Consider the following 19,651-nt stretch of genomic DNA (forward strand, 5'->3'; position numbering starts at 1 on the left):
TTTATTTGACAGAGACAAATCACAACTAGGCAGAGAGGCAGGGAGAGAGAGAGAGAGGAGGAAGCAGGCTCGCCGCGGAGCAGAGAGCCGGATGTGGGGCTCGATCCCAGAACCCTGGGATCATGACCTGAGCCGAAGGCAGAGGCTTTAACCCACTGAGCCACCCAGGCGCCCCCAGCAATTCAAATTTTAAGCCCTGTCAGTAATCAGCTACTTAGCTAATACCTATTAACAAACTATCTGAATTTTTATCCTGATAAGTTCTGAGACTAAACCCAAGGCTTGGTAATCTTCTCACCACACTGGGCAAGCAGTGATTCATGGGAGAAACAAGCTACCTCATTTATGGTTATTAGAGAATGCAGTTGGCTACCTTGGCACAGCCATAGCAGTGTGCCAATGGATGAATGGAGAGAACTCTACTGAAACATAAGTGTTTCTATATCATAATTCAGTAGAATTTTCTAGAATCTTAGTTTCTAGAGCTTAATTAGAATAGTCATCTTTTGAAGAGCTCCTTGTTAGTTATCTGGTAGAACACCCAATCAAGCATTTACACTTCATGGATGGACAATGAGTTTTGGCATTTTAAGAGATGCAGTCCTACCACCCAGTGCCTTTTTTCAAGACTCTTCTAGAAAGTATTTTGTGACTGCCCCAAACTCACTTTCTTTGAGCACTTCAAAAATTCAAGGACACTTCTTTGACAACACATGTCTGTCTGTACTACCAAAGCAGGAGCTGCTTGAGAATAGGGTCATTAGTAATCTGTCTCTATCCCCTCAACCCTGAATATAATACCTGGCACAGAGTAACCCCCTAGTACCTGTGTGAGGAGTGAAACTGCTCTGAACAGCCTGCAATCCATGTAATACTGCAATACATGTGTTCCCATCAGAGTGAAGAATGCACTTTTCTTAGAAGAACTATATAATCATTGTATTAGTTCTTATTCTTTTCTTTTCTCCAACATTAACAACTGTCTATTCTGTGCCATACAGAGTAAGGTCTTAGGGATACAAAAATCAAATCATTTCAGACTACAGCCTTCAAAATAAGCATTCATTTTCCTCAGGAGACAATTAGAATTATCATACTTCATGTACCCACTGAACTTAGTACCACAAAGGGGAAGCTTTTTGTTAATTCACTGTCAGTCAGGCTTAATCATGTTCCAGAAAGTACGTTAGTGAATATGACCCAGTCACTCATTTTTTTTTCTTACAACTGCTTTCTCCCTAACTCTTCTAACTCTCCAACTCTGCTTTTCTATGGTCAGCAGATTCTTATTCTCAACCTCTTCTTCAAATGCACAGCCTCTTTTGATCTTAAAACCTGACTCTCAGGGTGCCTGGGTAGCTCAGTGGGTTAAAGCCTCTGCCTTCAGCTCAAGTCATGATCCCAGGGTCCTGGGATCGAGCCCTGCATCAGGCTTTTTGCTCAGCAGGGAGCCTGCTTCCTCCTCTCTCTCTCTGCCTGCCTCTCTGCCTACTTGTGATCTCTATCAAATAAATAAAATCTTTTTTTTTAAATATTTTATTTATTTATTTGACAGAGAGAGATCACAAGTAGATAGAGAGGCAGGCAGAGAGAGAGAAAGGGAAGCAGGCTCCCTGCCGAGCAGAGAGCCGGATGCGGGGCTCGATCCCAGGACCCCAAGATCATGACCTGAACCGAAGGCAGTGGCTTAACCCACTGAGCCACCCAGGCGCCCCTCAAATAAATAAAATATTTTAAAAAAAACCTGACTCTCATACTGAGTGTACTAGTTTATGTTCTCAAAATGTGGTTATCATTCAAAATCAAGAACTCAGGAGATCAAGGTACATATTTTTTTGATCTCTGGTATTCCTTAGACCATTACACTATCGTAGTCTTTTTTTTTTATTTCTTTCAGCGTAACAGAATTCATTGTTTATGCACCACACCCAGTGCTCCATGCAATACGTGCCCTCCCTAATACCCACCACCTGGCTCCCCCAACCTCCCACCCCCCGGCCCCTTCAAAACCCTCAGATCGTTTTTCAAACTCCATAGTCTCTCATGGTTCATCTCCCCTTCCAATTTCCCTCAACACCCTTCTCCTCATAGTCTTTTTTTAAAAGATTTTATTTATTTATTTGACACACACAGAGAGAGAGAGAGAGAGAGAGAGAGAGAGATCACAAGCAGGGAGAGAGGCAGGCAGAGAGAGAGGGGGAAGCAGGTCCCTGCTGAGCAGAGAGCCTGATGTGGGGCTTGATACCAGGACCCTGAGACCATGACATGCACTGAAGGCAGAGGCTTTAACCCACTGAGCCACCCAGGTGCCCCTACACTATCATAGTCTGATGCTAATCCGTGCTTCTGTGAGATTTCTACCATCTGGTAATACCCCTTTTCACTCTTGCTCATAGGTATTGTCTATAGAATACTTCCATCAACCCAAATGTTCTTTGTGACGATTCCAGCCCTTCCTTGGCCCCAGGTAACCATTCCTCTGCTTTCTTTCCGTGTGGTTAGATCTTTTCCCCCCTGAAGTTTCATACATATCATACAGTATGTACTCATTAGTCTTTGGCTTTCCTTTGGCTTTCCTCACTCAGCATTCATTCAGGTTCTTTCATGTTGTTGCATCTATCTTTAGTTCATTCCTCTTAACTTCAGAGTAGCATTCCACTGCATTGACATAATTTGTTTATCCATTCACCTATTAATGGACATCTGGACTATTTCCAGGGTTCAACTATTATGAATAAAGCTGCTGGGAAGATTTATGTGTAAGTCTTCTTGTGAGCATATGTTTTCATTTTTCTTAGTAAACACCTAGGGATGGAACTTCATGATTATATTATAAGCATGCGTTTAACTACAGGAGACTGCCAGGTTTCTAAAGTGTTTGTACTATTTAACATTCCCATTAGATGTATGAGTTTCAATCAGCATGAAACTTTGACTTATGAAAATTAAATATTAATTGGTACCTTTACACATTTCCCTGACAATGAAAGCCCTTAGAACATTTTATTTCCATTTCAACTTATATACACTACATTGTGGTCTAGTCTTTCACTCTAGATATATTGTATGCCCAATAAGCCACTGTTAATATTTTATATATTCCATAGTCATTTAGCCTTCCCCATATATTAATTATTCTCACTTTTAAAATGCATCTTAGGGGCACCTGGGTGGCCCAGTGGGTTAAGCCTCTGTGTTTGGCTCAGGTCATGATCTCAGGGTCCTGGGATTGAGCCCCACATCGGTCTCTCTGCTCAGCAGGGAACCTGCTCCCCCTCTCTTTCTCTGCCTGCCTCTCTGCCTACTTGTGATCTCTCTCTCTCTCTCTCTGTCAAATAAATAAATAAAATCTTTAAAAAATGCATCTTTAATCTTCCTTCTGGAATAATTTTCCTATTGCTTGAAGAATTCGCTTTAGTGAGGGTTTGATGATAATTTTTAATTTGATGATAAATTTTTAGGGTTTTTTTTTTTTTTGAAATGGTCTTTATTGTTCCTGTTGACGTCAAGGTAGTCTATTTATTATTACTTTAAACAATGCACTTTTTTCTTAGTCTACTTTAAAGACTTTTCTTTTTTTCTTTTTTGGTTGTTTCCAAAAGCTTCACTATAATGTGTCTCTGTTTGTCTTTTAATTTATTCTACTTGGGTTCATAGAGCTTTTTGTAATTGTGCCTTTCTGTCCTTTATCAGGCTTGGACAGGATTCAGCAACTGTCTCTTCAAAACTTGCTTCTATACCATTCTTTCACTTTTTTTCTTCTAGGATTCCAATTACTTCTATATTAGACCTTTTCAATAAATCATATATTGTTTACCTCTCTTCTGCATTTTAACATTTTTGTCTTTCTAGGCCTCATTCTAACTATTTTCTTTCAGTTCATGGGTTTTCCTTTCAATTATATCTAAACCACTGGGTTTTAATGTATATTTTTAACTTTTAGAATTTCCAGTGTGTTTGCTCTCTCATTCTCTCTTTTTCTCTACATACACTGTTTATATGATAGAATTATCATGTTAGCTTTACCTACTTAAACATGTTCATCATAGCTATTTGAAAGTTTGATAACCCAAATATCTGGAGTTTTAGTAGGTCAGTATGTTTTAATTGCTTTATAAATTTCATAAAATAAAATAAAATAGTTTGGTTGTACATTTCAAATTGCTTGGGCAAGGGGGACCTGCGTGGCTCAGTCATTAAGTGTCTGCCTTCAGCTCAGGTCATGAGCCCAGAGTCCTGGGATTGAGCCCTACATCGGGATCCCTGCTCTTCAGGAAGCCTGCTTCTCTGTCTCCCACTCCCCCTGCTTGTGTTCCCTCTCTCACTCTCTCTCTCTCTCTGTCAAATAAATAAAATCTTTAAAAAATGAATAAAGCCCAAATAAATAAAATCTTTTATAAAAACACAAACAAACAAACAAACAAAAAGAAACAAATTACTTGGGCAAATGTACACAGTTGTATAACTACTACCCCAGTGAAGATTTAGAATACTTACCAATACATGTCCTTATACCCATTTTCAGTCAATCCATCACCGCAGAGGAAAGCACTACTTTGGTTTCTAACACTAGCTTAGTTTTATCTGTCTTAGAATTTCATATAAATGAAATCATGTATTATGTATTATTTTTTGTCTGGCCTCTTAGTTCGACAAAATTTACTCATTTATTTATTTATTATGTTATATTAGTCACCATTAGTTTTTGATGTTGTATTCCCTGATTCATTATTTGTGTATAACACCCAGTGATCCATGCAATATGTGCCCTCCTTAATACCCATCACCGGGGGGCACTTAGGTGGCTCAGTGGGTTGGGCCTCTGCCTTTAGCTCGGGTCATGATCCCAGAATCCTGGGATCGAGTCGTGCATCCAGCTCTCTGCTTGCCGGGAGCCTGCCTCCCCCCCTCTCTCTGCTGCCTCTCTGCCTACTTGTGATCTCTGCCTGTCAAATAAATAAAAATCTTTAAATGAAACAAGATGGGATTGGGAGGGAGACAAACCATAAATGACTCTTAATCTCACAAAACAAACTGGGGTTTGCTGGGGGGAGGTGGGACTGGGAGAGGGGGAGGGGGCTATGGACATTGGGGAGGGGAGGTGAACCATAAGAGACTATGGACTCTGAAAAACAACCTGAGGGTTTTGAAGGGTCAGGGGTGGGAGGTTGGGGGGAACAGGTGGTGGGTAATAGGGAGGGCACGTTTTGCATGGAGCACTGGGTGTTGTGCAAAAACAATGAATACTCTTACGCTGAAAAAAAATAAATAAAATGAAAAAAAAATAAAATAAAAAAAATAAATTCTTAAGTTCAAATAAAAAAATTAAATTTTACACAGAGCCCAGGCCAAAACACATTATTCCTTATTGTTTCCTTGCCCTGATTAGTGCACTTATTTGGTGATCTTTCTAATGCATAATCTTTCAATGGTATTCGATTTATGGGATGAATCTTTGTATTCATTTCCTATAGTTTTTTTAATTAATTTATTTATTTTCAGCGTAACAGTACTCATTGTTTTTGCACCACATCCAGTGCTCCATGCAATACGTGCCCTCTCTATTACCCTCCACCTGGTTCCCCAACCTCCCACCCCCCGCCCCTTCAAAACCCTCAGGTTGTTTTTCAGAGTCCATAGTCTCTCATGGTTCATCTCCCCTTCCAATTTCCCTCAACTCCCTTCTCCTCTCCATCTCCCCATGTCCTCCATGTCATTTGTTATGCTACACAAATAAGTGAAACCATATGATACTTGACTCTCTCTGCTTGACTTATTTCGCTCAGCATAATCTCTTCCAGTCCCGTCCATGTTGCTACAAAAGTTGGGTATTCATCCTTTCTGATGGAGGCATAATACTCCATTGTGTATATGGACCACATCTTCCTTATCCATTTGTCCGTTGAAGGGCATCTTGGTTCTTTCCACAGTCTGGCGACCGTAGCCATTGCTGCTATAAACAATGGGGTGCATGTGGCCCTTCTTTTCACTACATCTGTATCTTTGGGGTAAATACCCAGCAGTGCAATTGCAGGGTCATAGGGAAGCTCTATTTTTAATTTCTTGAGGAAGCTCCACACTGTTCTCCAGAGTGACTGCACCAATCCCACCAACAGTGTAAGAGGGTTCCCCTTTCTCCACAACCTCTCCAACACACATTGTTTCCTGTCTTGCTAATTTTGGCCATTCTAACTGGTGTAACGTGATATCTCAATGTGGTTTTAATTTGAATCTCCCTGATGGCTAGTGATGATGAGCATTTTTTTCATGTGTCTGATAGCCATTTGTATGTAGTTTATGTAAAATATTACCACAAATTTAGTGACTTAAAACAACACAAATATTTTTTCTTACATTTTTGAAGGCCAGAAATCTGGCAGTTTTATGGGCCCCTTCCTTCTCTTTCAAAGCCAACAGCATAGCATCTTCAAATCTCTCCAGCTTCTGTAATCAAATATCTTTCTGCCTCCGTCTTATAAGGATATTTGTGGTTATATTTAGGGCCCAACCAGATAATCTGGGATAATCTCTCCATCTCAAAATCCTTAATTTAATGTACATTTGCAGTGTCCCTTTTGCCATGAAGTGTAACATTCACAGGTTCCAGAGATTAGGACATGGATATATTTGGGGGACTTAATATATTATTTAGTATAAGACAGCCTTAGTTCTTTCTAATCCTAAACTTCATTCAGGCTGAAAGTCTTTCTTGTGTAACTTCAAAACTCAAAATCTTATTTACCAAAACTAGTAGTCCATCTTCCAGTTATAACAATATCAGTTCATGTAATTAACAGTCCAAGTTTTAGTTCCCTCTTCCATTTGGGTTCCTGAATATTTCCTTTATTTTCTTATCAGCTCAAATATTTAAAAAGAATGTTTTCTATGTTTTATCTTGCTTTTATTGGATTTTGTAATGGAAGACTTTTCAGAGTATGTAGTTCATTAAATTTCTAAAAATTGTTGACTCCTATATAGATTTTGTCCCCTCCACTTCACTAGAACCATTCATGATCACTAACAACCAAGCATATCACCATACTCAACAGTTTCTATCTGCATCTTACCTAAAAACACAGAATTTACACCAGATGATTATTCCCTGCTTCTTGAAACATTCTCCTCTTGACTTCCATGATATCATACCCTTCTATTTTTTTTTCCTTTTTCCCCTCTTTACAGGTTACTGTTGGTCTTTCTCTACTGTGGTCTCTTCTACCTGACCTAAAATGCTGCTCCTTTCTAAAACACCATTTATTATTAAACTACACAGTATAGCTTCAGGATATTGATAGGAAATATTGGCCTTCTATGGGGGTACTCAGCATATCCATGTGTATGCTTCACAGACTCTACTGCCATAGAGGCAGTTTAGTAGACTAAAATGAGTGGATATTTGTCTCCTAAAATTTTTTACAGTGCAGAAAACAGGCAGAAAATTTTCTATATGTTTTAAGTATCCCAGGGAAAAATGCTAATGATGTACAAATCTCTTTTTAGACACCAGTAACATTCTATTAATGAAAATTTCCCCAATTGTAGGTACTGTTGAAAAATCATTCAAACTTTGTGTAGCCTTTAATGATAATTTGTACTTTCAAAAAAAGTAAAAGGAGAAACAGCAATGTTAGATAAGTATACAAAAAAATGGATCATAAAAAAGCACTAAAAAAAAGGACCCAATTCACTTCTCTGTTGTCAGCTTAGTTTCCCACTTGTCACTTTCTCTAGCTCTGCCCACTAATTTCCTCTTTTTAACTGAAGGCTCAGTCCCTCCCCAGTTCCTAAAGCAAACCTGACTGAGACAGGAAGCATTTTAGTAATCTTACTGCTCCAACACTCTTCTATTCCCACTTTTTTGTTAAGAATTCAGTTCTTGAAACACCAGGATCTGATGATTCAATTACTAATGCTGGGCCCAGGCATTGCTCCCATTCACTTTCCTTATCCCTACTCTGACAGTCCATCATAAGACACTGCCAATGCCTTCATCTGCACATTCTCCATAAAACAACACTCACCAAAGACCGTACGGGCAGGGACAGACTCTCTGTTGAGCCAGAAAGACACTTGAGACAGAATGACAGTCATGATACATGGCAAGTAGGTCTGGATCACAAAGTAGCCAATTTTTCGCTTGAGGTGGAAGTGGGTTGTCATGACGACATATTCTCCTGGAGAAAGAGTAAAATTAGGAAATATATAGCTGAGTTAACATTGTTAATTCAAGGTGGGCCCCAATTCAGTTCACCAAGATGTTTAACTTTATATTCAAAATAAGCCATTCCAGCACCTCCCAAGTTCACATAATCGTATCTCTTTAATAATCATGAAGTAGTGCATTTTTATGCAAAAAATATATACTAACACTGTGCCAACACAGCTTGCTCAGAGCAATTTTGACAGATTCATTCAAATAAATCAGTGTCTTTTTTTTTTAAGATTTTATTTGACAGACAGATCACAAGCAGGCAGAGAGGCAGGCAGAGAGAGGAAGGGAAACAGGCTCTCCGCTAAGCAGAGAGCCCGACATGGGGCTCGATTCCAGGACCCTGGGATCATGACCTGAGCCGAAGGCAAAGACTTTAACCCACTGAGCCACCCAGGCGCCCCAAATAAATCAGTGTCTTAAATAATAATAAGTAACAGTCTCTTCTACAGCATTTGCATGTGATTGGCTTCTTCTAGCACTTTAACATTTCACATCTTAAATACTTAATGTTTATACAGTGTTATAAGGTGTATATTATTGTTATGCTCATTTTATGGTCCAATAAACTGAGGCAAAGAGAGATTGCGCAACTATACAAGGTTATCTAGCTACTAAGCAGTGGAGCCTGAATTTGAGGCCATATGTATTAGTTCCACAGCTTGTGCTTTTTAACCATAATGCTCTACTATTTGAATGGACTTAGAGTTAGAACCAAAAGTTCATATAGGAGAATGTGGGCTGGCCTATATCACTCCACTCCAAAGTAGGAGTGAACTCTTACTGAGCTCTTACTTTATGCCAAACAACTTTGAGTGTTTTGTCTCTGTCCTTCCTCTCTCCCTCTTTTTTTTAAATTAAAAAAAAATAAAAGAAATAGCTAAAAAAGAAATATCTTCTGCCTAGGCTTCTTACTTTTTGTAGGTTGAATTGTGTCTCCCAAAAAGATATGGTGAAGTTTTAACCCTGAGTACTTCAGAATGTGACCTTCTTTAAAAAAAGTTTGTTACAGGTATAATTAGTTAAGATGAAGTCATACTGGAGTAGGATGGTCCTTACTCCACTACGACTGATGTTTGTATAAAAAGAAAACAAATACACACAGGAAGATATATGATCATGTGGACTATTTAATATATAAAATATATAATAAATATTATTCATAAATTAATTATATTTTGTAGATCTGAGAGACAAAGCAAGTGGACTATTCAAAAACTTAACAAATCAAGCATTCATTTTAAAGAACTTTTCTTCAATCTTCTTTTCTAGCCTTCTCTCTTTCAATATCTGTCTTCCTATCTCATTTCCAAAGAAGCAAAGAGCATGCCTAAAATGAGAAGCTGGTGAAATAGCCCATCCCTGGCTCTGGTATTCCATTACAAATATGTGAATTAGCAACTATTTATAGACAATAATACTTTTGTGAGAATCCCAGAACCAGGGAACAAAACTAGAGCACCTTCTTTGAACACAAAATTCAAGAAAAGTCACATTAGAAAGGTCAGAGAAGTGGCTTCAATTCATCACCTCTTCCCTCCCCTAGGCCAGCCCAATGTAGCACCTAGAGGGTTCTGCTGGGTCTATGGTTTCTCTAATGGGAAAAGAAGAGCTTAAGGCAAATATCTGTTTTCCCACAGCATTCCAGAACATTCTCCCAGAAGCCCACTTCTGCCTTGCCTCATGGGGAATACTGCAGGAATCAAGAGTCTAGACCATTTGATGTCAATTAGGAACAAGAAGGGGGAGTGGTGAAACTTCCAGCCACCTGTGCTTGGATCTTGGTGGTGATACCATGTCCCTGCTAGCAAATTCGCCTGATCAGAGTCTAGCCAGCAGTCTGTCCCCACCTGTTCAGGAAACCCAATCTCTCAAAGCAGCCTGAAACTCTGGAAAACAGATGAGTATAGGCAGAGGTACTTCCCAACATCAGAGTTTGGACCAATAGCACAACTCCAGCAGAGACCTTACCCAATGGTAGTAGTCTAGACAAAAGGATCATACCCCTTGGTTTCCTGGTGCTCTCATCCACCAAAATGGTGACCTCCACAGGTCTAAGACTCCCTGGCTGTCTTGCCTGGGGGTCATGATGATCCCCAACTACCAAACTGGAGATCTCCACAGGTCAAAACCCCTGGGTGCACTGCTGAGAGGGAGATGGGGGTTGTGGCACTCCAACCACCAAAATGGTGACTTCCCTGAGTTGAAACAGGCCCATTTTAATACCTGGGGATCCCTACCCCCAAGCAGTAGAGTATGTCACAGTTTGTGTTTGTGTTTCAAAACAGTGTGGCACTCAACTGCTGCAAATAGTTCATCCCCCATGCAACAGAGGCTCCCTGTGGCCCTGCTGAACAGTGTAGCATAGACCACTGAATCATGAATAGAAAACCTGGATAGATCAGTATGGTGCAAGGAGATATAATCAGTAATTAGCATCTCCCAATAAAGAAAAGCCGAGGATAAAATTGCTTCATGGGTAACCAAACATTTAAAGAAGCATAAATGCCAGTCCTCCTTAAATTCTTCCAAAAAGTTGAAAAGGAGAAATTCTTCCAAACTCATTTTAGAAGGCTAACATTGTCCTGACATCAAAACCAGATAAAGACTTAGAATTAAAGAAAATTACAGGTTGACTCTTAAACAATGCTGGGGTTAGTGACACCAAAGCCCCACACAATGGAAAATCTGCCTATAACTTCTGAATCCCCCAAAACTTAACTACTAATAACCTACTGTTGACAAGAAACCTTACCAATAACAGTGAATTAACACATGTTTTGTATAAGTATCATATACTGTATTCTTACAATGAAGTTAGGAAGAGAAAATATTATTAAGAAAATCATAAGGAAGAGAAAATATACTTACAGTACTGTATTTATTAATAGTGTAAGTTTATCTCATCTATTTATAAGACAAACCATCTTTTACTGTATACATCAATATTGTCATATAATACAAAACACTATAAATTCTATACACATTACTGACACTAGACATCAGAAATGAAAATATAAGAAAGAAATTACTATTTATTTACAAGTATTACAATTCATACATTAATATCAAAGAAGCAGCAATATGATTGCTTTATGGTAGCCTATTATATTCAATTTAATTGCTTCATGGTGGCTTGGCCCATACACTGATGAATGAATTGTTACAAAATTTTTATGGCATACAATATTATAGTCATATTCACAATATGGTATTGGAAACATTGTTACTTCAAAAAAAAAAAAACACTTGCCTGTGATGATAGGCTGATATTCATTGCCTCCAATTAGAAGAGAGAATTACTGTATGGTAATATAATTCTTTGAAAGCAAAGTTATAAAACAGAAAACTAATACATTATTCATTTTATATTAAATATCACTGACTTTATGCCTATGTAAGGATCAGCTATCCACTTCCATACACGTCCTACACATTATGTTCTTCATAATGAATATTTTGGTGATGATGATGACACAAAAATGTCTCATACAATTCTTGCTGTACAGTTATTAGATACTCACATAAGGACACAAACATGCAGCAGACAGTAAGTTTATTAACTGTATGCCATGATGATTATTTACTATTCATTAAGAGGAATTGAATCATCATAAAGGTCTTTGTCCTCCTTGTCTTCTGGTAGAGTAGGTGGAAGAGGAGAAGGAGGAATTGGTTTTGCTGTCTCAGGGGTGGCAGAGATAGAGGCAGTGGAGGAGATGGAAGGGGAGGTAGGACAGGCAGGCACACTCAGCATAATTTAACAGAAATACATTGTAATGTCTGTCTGACTTGTTTACTCATTTCTCTAAAACTATATAGTTTCTATATGGTACTCATCCTTCTTCCATCATTTGCTTTAGTTTCAGTGCCCATATCATAGAAGGGTCCATGCCATAAAAAATGTCAAAAGCAATCTTGAATAATTGGAATCCTTCTTCCATATTATCTAATGTCAACTTGTTTTCTGTCACTACTTCTCCATCTTCTTCCTCATTGTCTGGCACTGGTTCAGAAGCAATCATCTCCAACAAGTTGTCTTCTGTTAATTCCTCTGATGTGGTGTCTATTAGCTCTTGAATTCTCCAAGATCAATATCTTGAATCCCCTCCATTCCCGCTTTTTTTTTTTGCCATATCACAATCTCTTTAATTATTTCTTTGATTCTACATAAATCATGTGAAGTCATGAGCAACGTCTGGACACAGTTTTCTCCAAAAGGAATTTATTGTTTCAGACTTGATGGATTTCAAGGCTTGTTCTGTAACAATGATGGCATCTTCAGTGTTATAATTCTTCCAGATTTTCATGTTGTTCTCTATATTGGGGTTCTCCTACATAGGGTTGATGATATTTTACATAGAGTACTATGTATAATGAAACTTAAAGGTCCTTGTGACCTCCTGATGCAGAGGCTGAATTAGTGGTGTTGTGTTTGGGAGCAAGTAGACCACTTCAGTACTGCTGGTGTTGAACTTATGGGTTTCTGGGTTGTCAGGTGTATTACCCAATATCAAAAGAACTTTAAAAGGTAGTCCCTTACTGACAAGGTACTTCCTGACTTCAGGGACAAAACTGTCATGGAATCAATCCAGAAAAAGCGTTTGCATTGTCCAGGCCTTCTTGTTGTACAACAAAAAGACTGGCAGCTGGTGTTTATCTTTTCCCTTCAAGGTTGGAGGGTTAACAGCTTTATATATAAAGGCAATCCTGATCATAAACCTGGCTAAATTTACACAAAACAGTAGAAGTAGTCTGTCCCTCCCTTCCTTAAATCCTGGTATTCACTTTTATTCCTTACTAGTAAATGTCTTGTGGCATTTTTTTTCCCAGTATAGGGCATTTTCATTGCATTAGAAACCTATTCATACAAATATCTTTTTTCCTTAATGATTTTTTTAATGGTGTCTTGGAACTCATCTGTTGCCTCATGGTTGGCAAAAGCTGTTTTTCCTGTTATTTTGACATTTTTAAAATCAAAACTCTTTCTAAAATTATCAAACCATCCTTTGCTGGCATTAAGTTCCCCAACTTTAGATCCTTCACCTTCCTTTTACTTTAAATTGTCATGTAATGACTTAACTTTTTCTTGAATTAGAGTCTACAGATATGCCTTTCTTACAGCACTCCTGTACCTACATAAAAGCTGCATTTTCAATGAGAAAAAGGTATTTCACAAAAAGTACAAGGTTTTTGTACCTGCAGATATGGTTGCAGTGATAACTTCATGAATTTCCTTTTCTTTTTTTGTAATGGTCCTTATGCTGGATTTATTTACCTTGAAATGGTGGGAGACTTTAGCTGTAGATCTCAATCTATAGTACATATCAAGAAATTAAACTTTTTCTTGTAATATCATGGCTTTTCTCTGCCTCTTGGGAACAATTCAAGAATCACTAGTGGCACTTTGTATGGTTTCCATAGTGTTATTCAAGTTTCATGGTACTGCACTAAACACGATGAAAAATATGCAAGAACCATGAGAGATTACCTTTTACTGTGATGCACAATTTAGTGGAGAGAGGAACTGCTCACAGGGAGATGATTAGCATCACATAGTGTTTTAAGTGGATACTCACAACACTTGATCTCACTACAACAGCAACAGGAGGTGGTTATAAAATTCTTAAAGTAGTGTAGTATAAACTGTGGTTAATTTTATTCAGTTATGATTTAACACTGCATCTTTACATTTGTTTACATGTTTCTCAACTGTGAATGGTGCCATGGGCTATCTGGGTATATATGCATAACTTTTGATAAATTTTAACTTTTTATAATAGATTTGTGTATATTTTATGGTAGTGAATAATAAAATAGACTAGTATCTGCATATATTTTATGCGTTAATGACATGTCAAACTTATCCTAATTTTTAAAAAATATTTCTAGACTATGTGGTTCATCAGTGAGTTTCCTTAAATTGTTACAAATCTCCAAACACTTTTCCAATATATTTACTGAAAAAATCCACATATAAGTAGAATCATGTAGTTCAAACTTCTGTTGTTCAAAGGCAAGCTGTACAGGCCAATATCCCTGAAGAATACAGGCACAGAAATTCTCAACAAATACTGACAAGTCAAATTCAACAGCTCTTTAAAAGAATCAAATAACATGATCAAGAAGGATTTATCCATGGGATGCAAGAATGGTTCAACATTCCCAGTTCAAAAATGTGATATATCATATTAATAGAATGAAAGAAAAAAAATCAAATGCTCACTTCAACAGATGCCAAAAAAAAAAAAAATTTAACAAAATTCAACATTCATTCATGATAGAAACTCTTAACAAACTGGGTATAGAAGAAATATACCTCAACATAAAAGAAGTCCATATATGACAAACTCACAACTAACATTGTACTCAATGGTGGGTTGAAAGCTTTTCCTCTAAAATTAGGAAGAAGACATAAGTATCCACACTCACTACTCCTTTTCAACATAATACTGAAAGTCCTTGCTGGATCAATTAGGTAAGAAAAATAAATAAAAGGCAGCAGAATTGGAAGGGAAGAAGTAAAATTGTCTCTGTTTGCAGATAACGTAATTTTATATATAAAATCCTAAAGACTACACCAAAAAAAAACAAGACAAAACCCTGTTACAACTAATCAACAAATTCAATAAAATTGAAGGATACATAAAAATTAGTAGTGTTTATTTTTTAATTTATTTTTTATTTTTTTAAGATTTCATTTATTTATTTGAGAGACAGTTAACAAACAAGAGAGAGAGAGAGCGCAAGCAGGGGGAGGTGCAGAGGGAAAGAGAGAAGCAGACTCTTCACTGAGCAGGGAGCCCAACAAGGGGCTCCATCCCAGGAATCCAGGATCATGATCTGGGCCAAAGGCAGACACTTAACTGACTAAACCACCCAGGCTACCCCAGTTGTGTTTCTATATTCTAAGAACAAACTACCTGAAAAAGAAATTAAGAAAACAATTTTATTTATAATAGTATAAAAATTAAAATACTTAGGAAACAATTTGACTAAGGAGATGAAATATCTGTATACTGAAAACTAAAAGACACTGATGAATTAAATTGAAGAAGACAAAAATAAAAGATATCCTGTGTTCATAAATTAGAAGAATTGATAATGCAAAAATGTCCATATTACTCAAAAGGATATACAGTCAATGCGATACCTTATCAAAATTCCAATAGCATTTTTCACAGAAATAGGGAAAGCACACCAGGAATGCATACTAAAGTAAGAAAGACTCTGAAATCCAAAGCAGTTTTAAGAAAGATAAACAAAGATGGAGATATCACACTTCCTGATTCAAATTATATTACAAATATAGATGTTGATCAAAGGGAACAAACTTCCAGCTCTAAGATGAATAAATTCTAGGGATCTAATGTACAGCATGATGACTAAAGTTAATAATACTGTATTGTAGGGGTGCCTGGGTGGCTCAGGGGGTTAAAGCCTCTGCCTTGGCTCAGGTCATGATCCCAGGGTCCAGGGATCGAGCCCCTCACTTGGCTTTCTGCTCAGCGGGAACCTACTTCCTCCTCTCTCTCTGCCTGCCTCTCTGCCTACTTGTGATTTCTCTGTCTCTATCAAATAAATAAATAAAATCTTTAAAAAAATACAAACCATATCAAAATTTGGGAAGAAATGGAATAGTGCCTAAAAAACATGAAAGAAGATTGAAGTAAAAGTAAACAGAACAAAGAGGGTAACATGGACGGGACTGGAAGAGATGATGCTGAGTGAAATAAGTCAAGCAGAGAGAGTCAATTATCATATGGTTTCACTTATTTGTGGAGCATAACCAAGAACATGGAGGACATGGGGAGATGGAGAGGAGAAGGGAGTTGAGGGAAATTGGAAGGAGAGGTGAACCATGAGAGACTATGGACTCTGAAAAACAACCTGAGGGTCTTGAAGGGGTGGGGGGTGGGAGGTTGGGGGAACAAGGTGGTGGGTAATAGGGAAGGCACGTATTGCACGGAGCACTGGGTGTTGTGCAAAAACAATGAATACTGTTAACTCTGAAAATAAATTAAAAAAATAAATAAATAAAAAGAGGGTAATAGAAATAGAAATAGGGACGCCTGGGTGGCTCAGTGGGTTAAGGCCTCTGCCTTCAGGCTCAGGTCATGATCCCAGGGTCGTGGCAGCCCCACATCAGGCTCTCTGCTCAGCAGGGAACCTGCTTTCTCTTCTCTCTCTCTGCCTGCCTCTCTGCCTACTTGTGATCTCCATCTGTCAAATAAATAAATAAAATCTTTAAAAAAATAACACTGTATTGTACACTTGAAATTTGCTAAGAGAGTAAATTCTTAAGTGATCTCATCACCAGAATAACAACAACAACAACAATAAGAAGGTGATGGATTATGGTAATCACTTCACAAAATATGCATATATTATCACATTGTACACCTTAAATGTACACAATTTTTTCAATTATATCTCAATAAAGCTGGGGTGCCAGGGGGAGCAAAGAGGCAAAAATAATTTTCCTTAGTGAGAACTGAAGCCTTTTGTTCGGTTGTGAAGATTTCCCATTCTCTCTTGTATCACATATGGTCTGGGTCCAATGTGAAATAGTCAAAGAGATAATGGAAATTCACCTTTGCACATTCACATGTATTCATACCCTAGATACTTTCTGTGGGTGAAAACCACAAGTGAATGTTTACAAAGCTTAACAAATTAATTCATTATGTTAATTAACTGACTAGGTTCTCTTAAATGTAACTCTGATATTTTGTATCTCTTTACATCCTCTTCTCTGCCAAAGAGTCAAAGCTTTGATCATATTGGAAGATTTTTTTTTTCCAAATTCCCCATTACATTTCCACCCTGTGTCTCAACTTATTATTAAGCTTATTAAGTACCATCTGTGTTGTGTGTAAAATATCCAAGGGTACAATATAAAACATATAATGCATATGTATTCACAAATTAGTTTCTATCTATGGATTAGAAATACAGAACAGTTCAGCAAATGCTTTACATAACTGAATATATTTTTATAAAGTGGATCATTATATTTGCCTTCTCCTTGTGGCCTCTCTTTGTGTGTCTTATTATGAAAGATGACCCTTTAAGTGGTTTGGGAATTTTCCCTTGCCTTTGCACTCTAGGCTATTAAATTCCATTTGTGTTAAATGCGACATATTTGAGAATACAGTGTAAATCACATTCACAATTTAGCTAGTATCAAAGGTTGTGAAATACACAAGAAGATTTTTTAAATAGCTTTGCAAATTAACTCATTATACTGAGTAGATACACTTTCTTAAATTCATGTTTGTTTGTTTTTCAATTCTCTTTCTCTGTTCCTTGAACTTTTATCTTGCCTTCTTTATTCTTTTAATTCATATTTCTGGGAATGGAAAAATAAGATCATACAAATCCTCTATTTAGAAAATTAATGCAATAATTTCCCAAATGAGAGAAAATGGAATTGGAGTTAAAATAGGGAATGGTGGGGTGCCTGGGTGGCTCAGTGGGTTAAGCCGCTGCCTTCGGCTCGGGTCATGATCTCGGGGTCTTGGGATCGAGTCCCGCGTGGGGCTCTCTGCTCAGCAGGGAGCCTGCTTCCCTCTCTCTCTCTCTGCCTGCCTCTCTGTCTACTTGTGATCTGTCTCTGTCAAATAAATGTTTAAAAAAAAAATAGGGAATGGTGTGAATAGCTAAACACAGATTTTTGAAGGCTTTTATTCATTTATTTAACACATATTTGAATTTGGAGCAAAGAGGAGGAATTTTTTGCTTAGAATTACAGGCATACCTCATTTTATTTACTTGATTCTTTATTGATTTTATTGAATATAGTTAGCATACAATGTTGTATTAGTTTCAAGTATACCTCAGAGTGACTTGACAATACTATTTACTAAACAGTGCTCATCACGATGTTTAGTTATCATCTGTCAATATACAAAGTTATTACAATATTATGAACTATATTCCCTATTCTTTACATTTCATCCTTATGATGCATTTATTTTATAACTGAAATTTTGTAACTCTTAATCCCTTTCATCTATTTTACCCATCCCCTCCCCAAAACCATCAGTTCTCTGTATTTGAGTCTTTTTCTGTTTTTTGTTTGTTCATTTCTTTGGTTTTTAGATTCCACATGTGATAATTGCCTTTCTCTGTCTGACTTATTTCACTTAGCATAATACCTTCTAGCACCATCCATGTTGTCTCAAATGGCAAGATTTCACTATTTTTATGGCTGAGTAATATTTCATTGTGTATAGATGTATGTGTGTGTGCACATATCTTTTCTAATTTTGTTTCCTTTGGGTAAATACCTCAGTACTGGGTCTTTTGTAAATTGAATGTTTGTGGCAGCCTATGTCAAACAAGTCTATAGTGACAGTCTTCCAAAAGCATTTGCTCACTTCATGTTTCTGTGTTACATTTTGGTAAATCTCACAATATTTCAAACTGTTTCTATTATTATCATATTTATTATGGTAATCTGTGATCACTGATTATGATTTAGTCATATGATCACTGATTATGAAAACTTAGGAGATGGATAGCACTTTTTGGGAATAAGGTATTTTTAAATCAAGGTATATAAATTTTTCAACATAATACTATTATATGCTTAATAAACTACAGTATAGTATAAATAAAACTTTTATATGCACTGGGAAACCAAAAATTCACTTGGCTCACTTTATTGCAATATTTGCTTATTTTGGTGGTCTGAAACTGAACTGGCAGCATCTCCGAGGTATGCCTGTACTTCATACTAAGGACTGAGAGCATTCAGAGAGAAAGCCACTCATATAAAACAGAGCATCCATGGATTGTGATATTTCTCTGGTCCAGCATTCCGTTAATATTCTGGACGCCACAGAGAAGAGCATATTTAGAATTCAGCAAAGAATGTCTATAATTTATAATTACATGAAACAATATACATACCTATGATATAATAATATTATATTATATATTATTATATTAATAATATTAATATGGTTTCTAAATCAAAGGGTATCAAAGGGTTTATAGCAAAAAGTCTCCCTCCCATAGGTGCCCCCAAGCCACCCATCTCATTTCTCCAATTGACAACCTCTTGGGGTGTTTGGGTGGCTCAGTCAGTTGGTTTTGGCTCAGATCATGATCTCAGTGGGCTTTGTGCTCAGCGCAGAACCGGCTTGAGATTCTCTCACTTGGCCCTTCCCGCTGTTCATGTTCTCTCCCTCTCTCAAAATAAGTAAAATCTGGGGTGTTTGGGTGGCTCAGTGGGTTAAAGCCTCTGCCTTCGGCTTGGGTCATGATCCCAGGGTCCTGGGATCGAGCCCCATGGAGGGCTTTCTGCTCAGCGGGGAGCCTGCTTCCCTTCCTCTCTCTCTGCCTGCCTCTCTGCGGACTTGTGATCTCTGTCTGTCAAATAAATACATTTAAAAATATTTAAATAAATAAAATAAAATCTTTTTTAAAGTTATA

At 37.4% G+C, this 19,651-nt stretch overlaps 1 protein-coding gene across 3 annotated transcripts in view; it reads right to left on the bottom strand.

Annotated features, from left to right (window-relative positions):
- Positions 1-19,651, bottom strand: part of GABRA3 (gamma-aminobutyric acid type A receptor subunit alpha3) — a 330,036-nt gene that overhangs the window by 35,406 nt on the left and 274,979 nt on the right. For all 3 annotated transcript variants that reach the window (XM_045996525.1, XM_045996524.1, XM_045996526.1), the window contains one exon: positions 8,022-8,174. In XM_045996525.1, coding sequence (XP_045852481.1) covers positions 8,022-8,174 — 153 coding nt within the window. The remainder of the gene's footprint in view (positions 1-8,021; positions 8,175-19,651) is intronic.

This window comes from Meles meles, chromosome X (genome assembly GCF_922984935.1).
Source record: "Meles meles chromosome X, mMelMel3.1 paternal haplotype, whole genome shotgun sequence".
NCBI lineage: Eukaryota > Metazoa > Chordata > Mammalia > Carnivora > Mustelidae > Meles > Meles meles.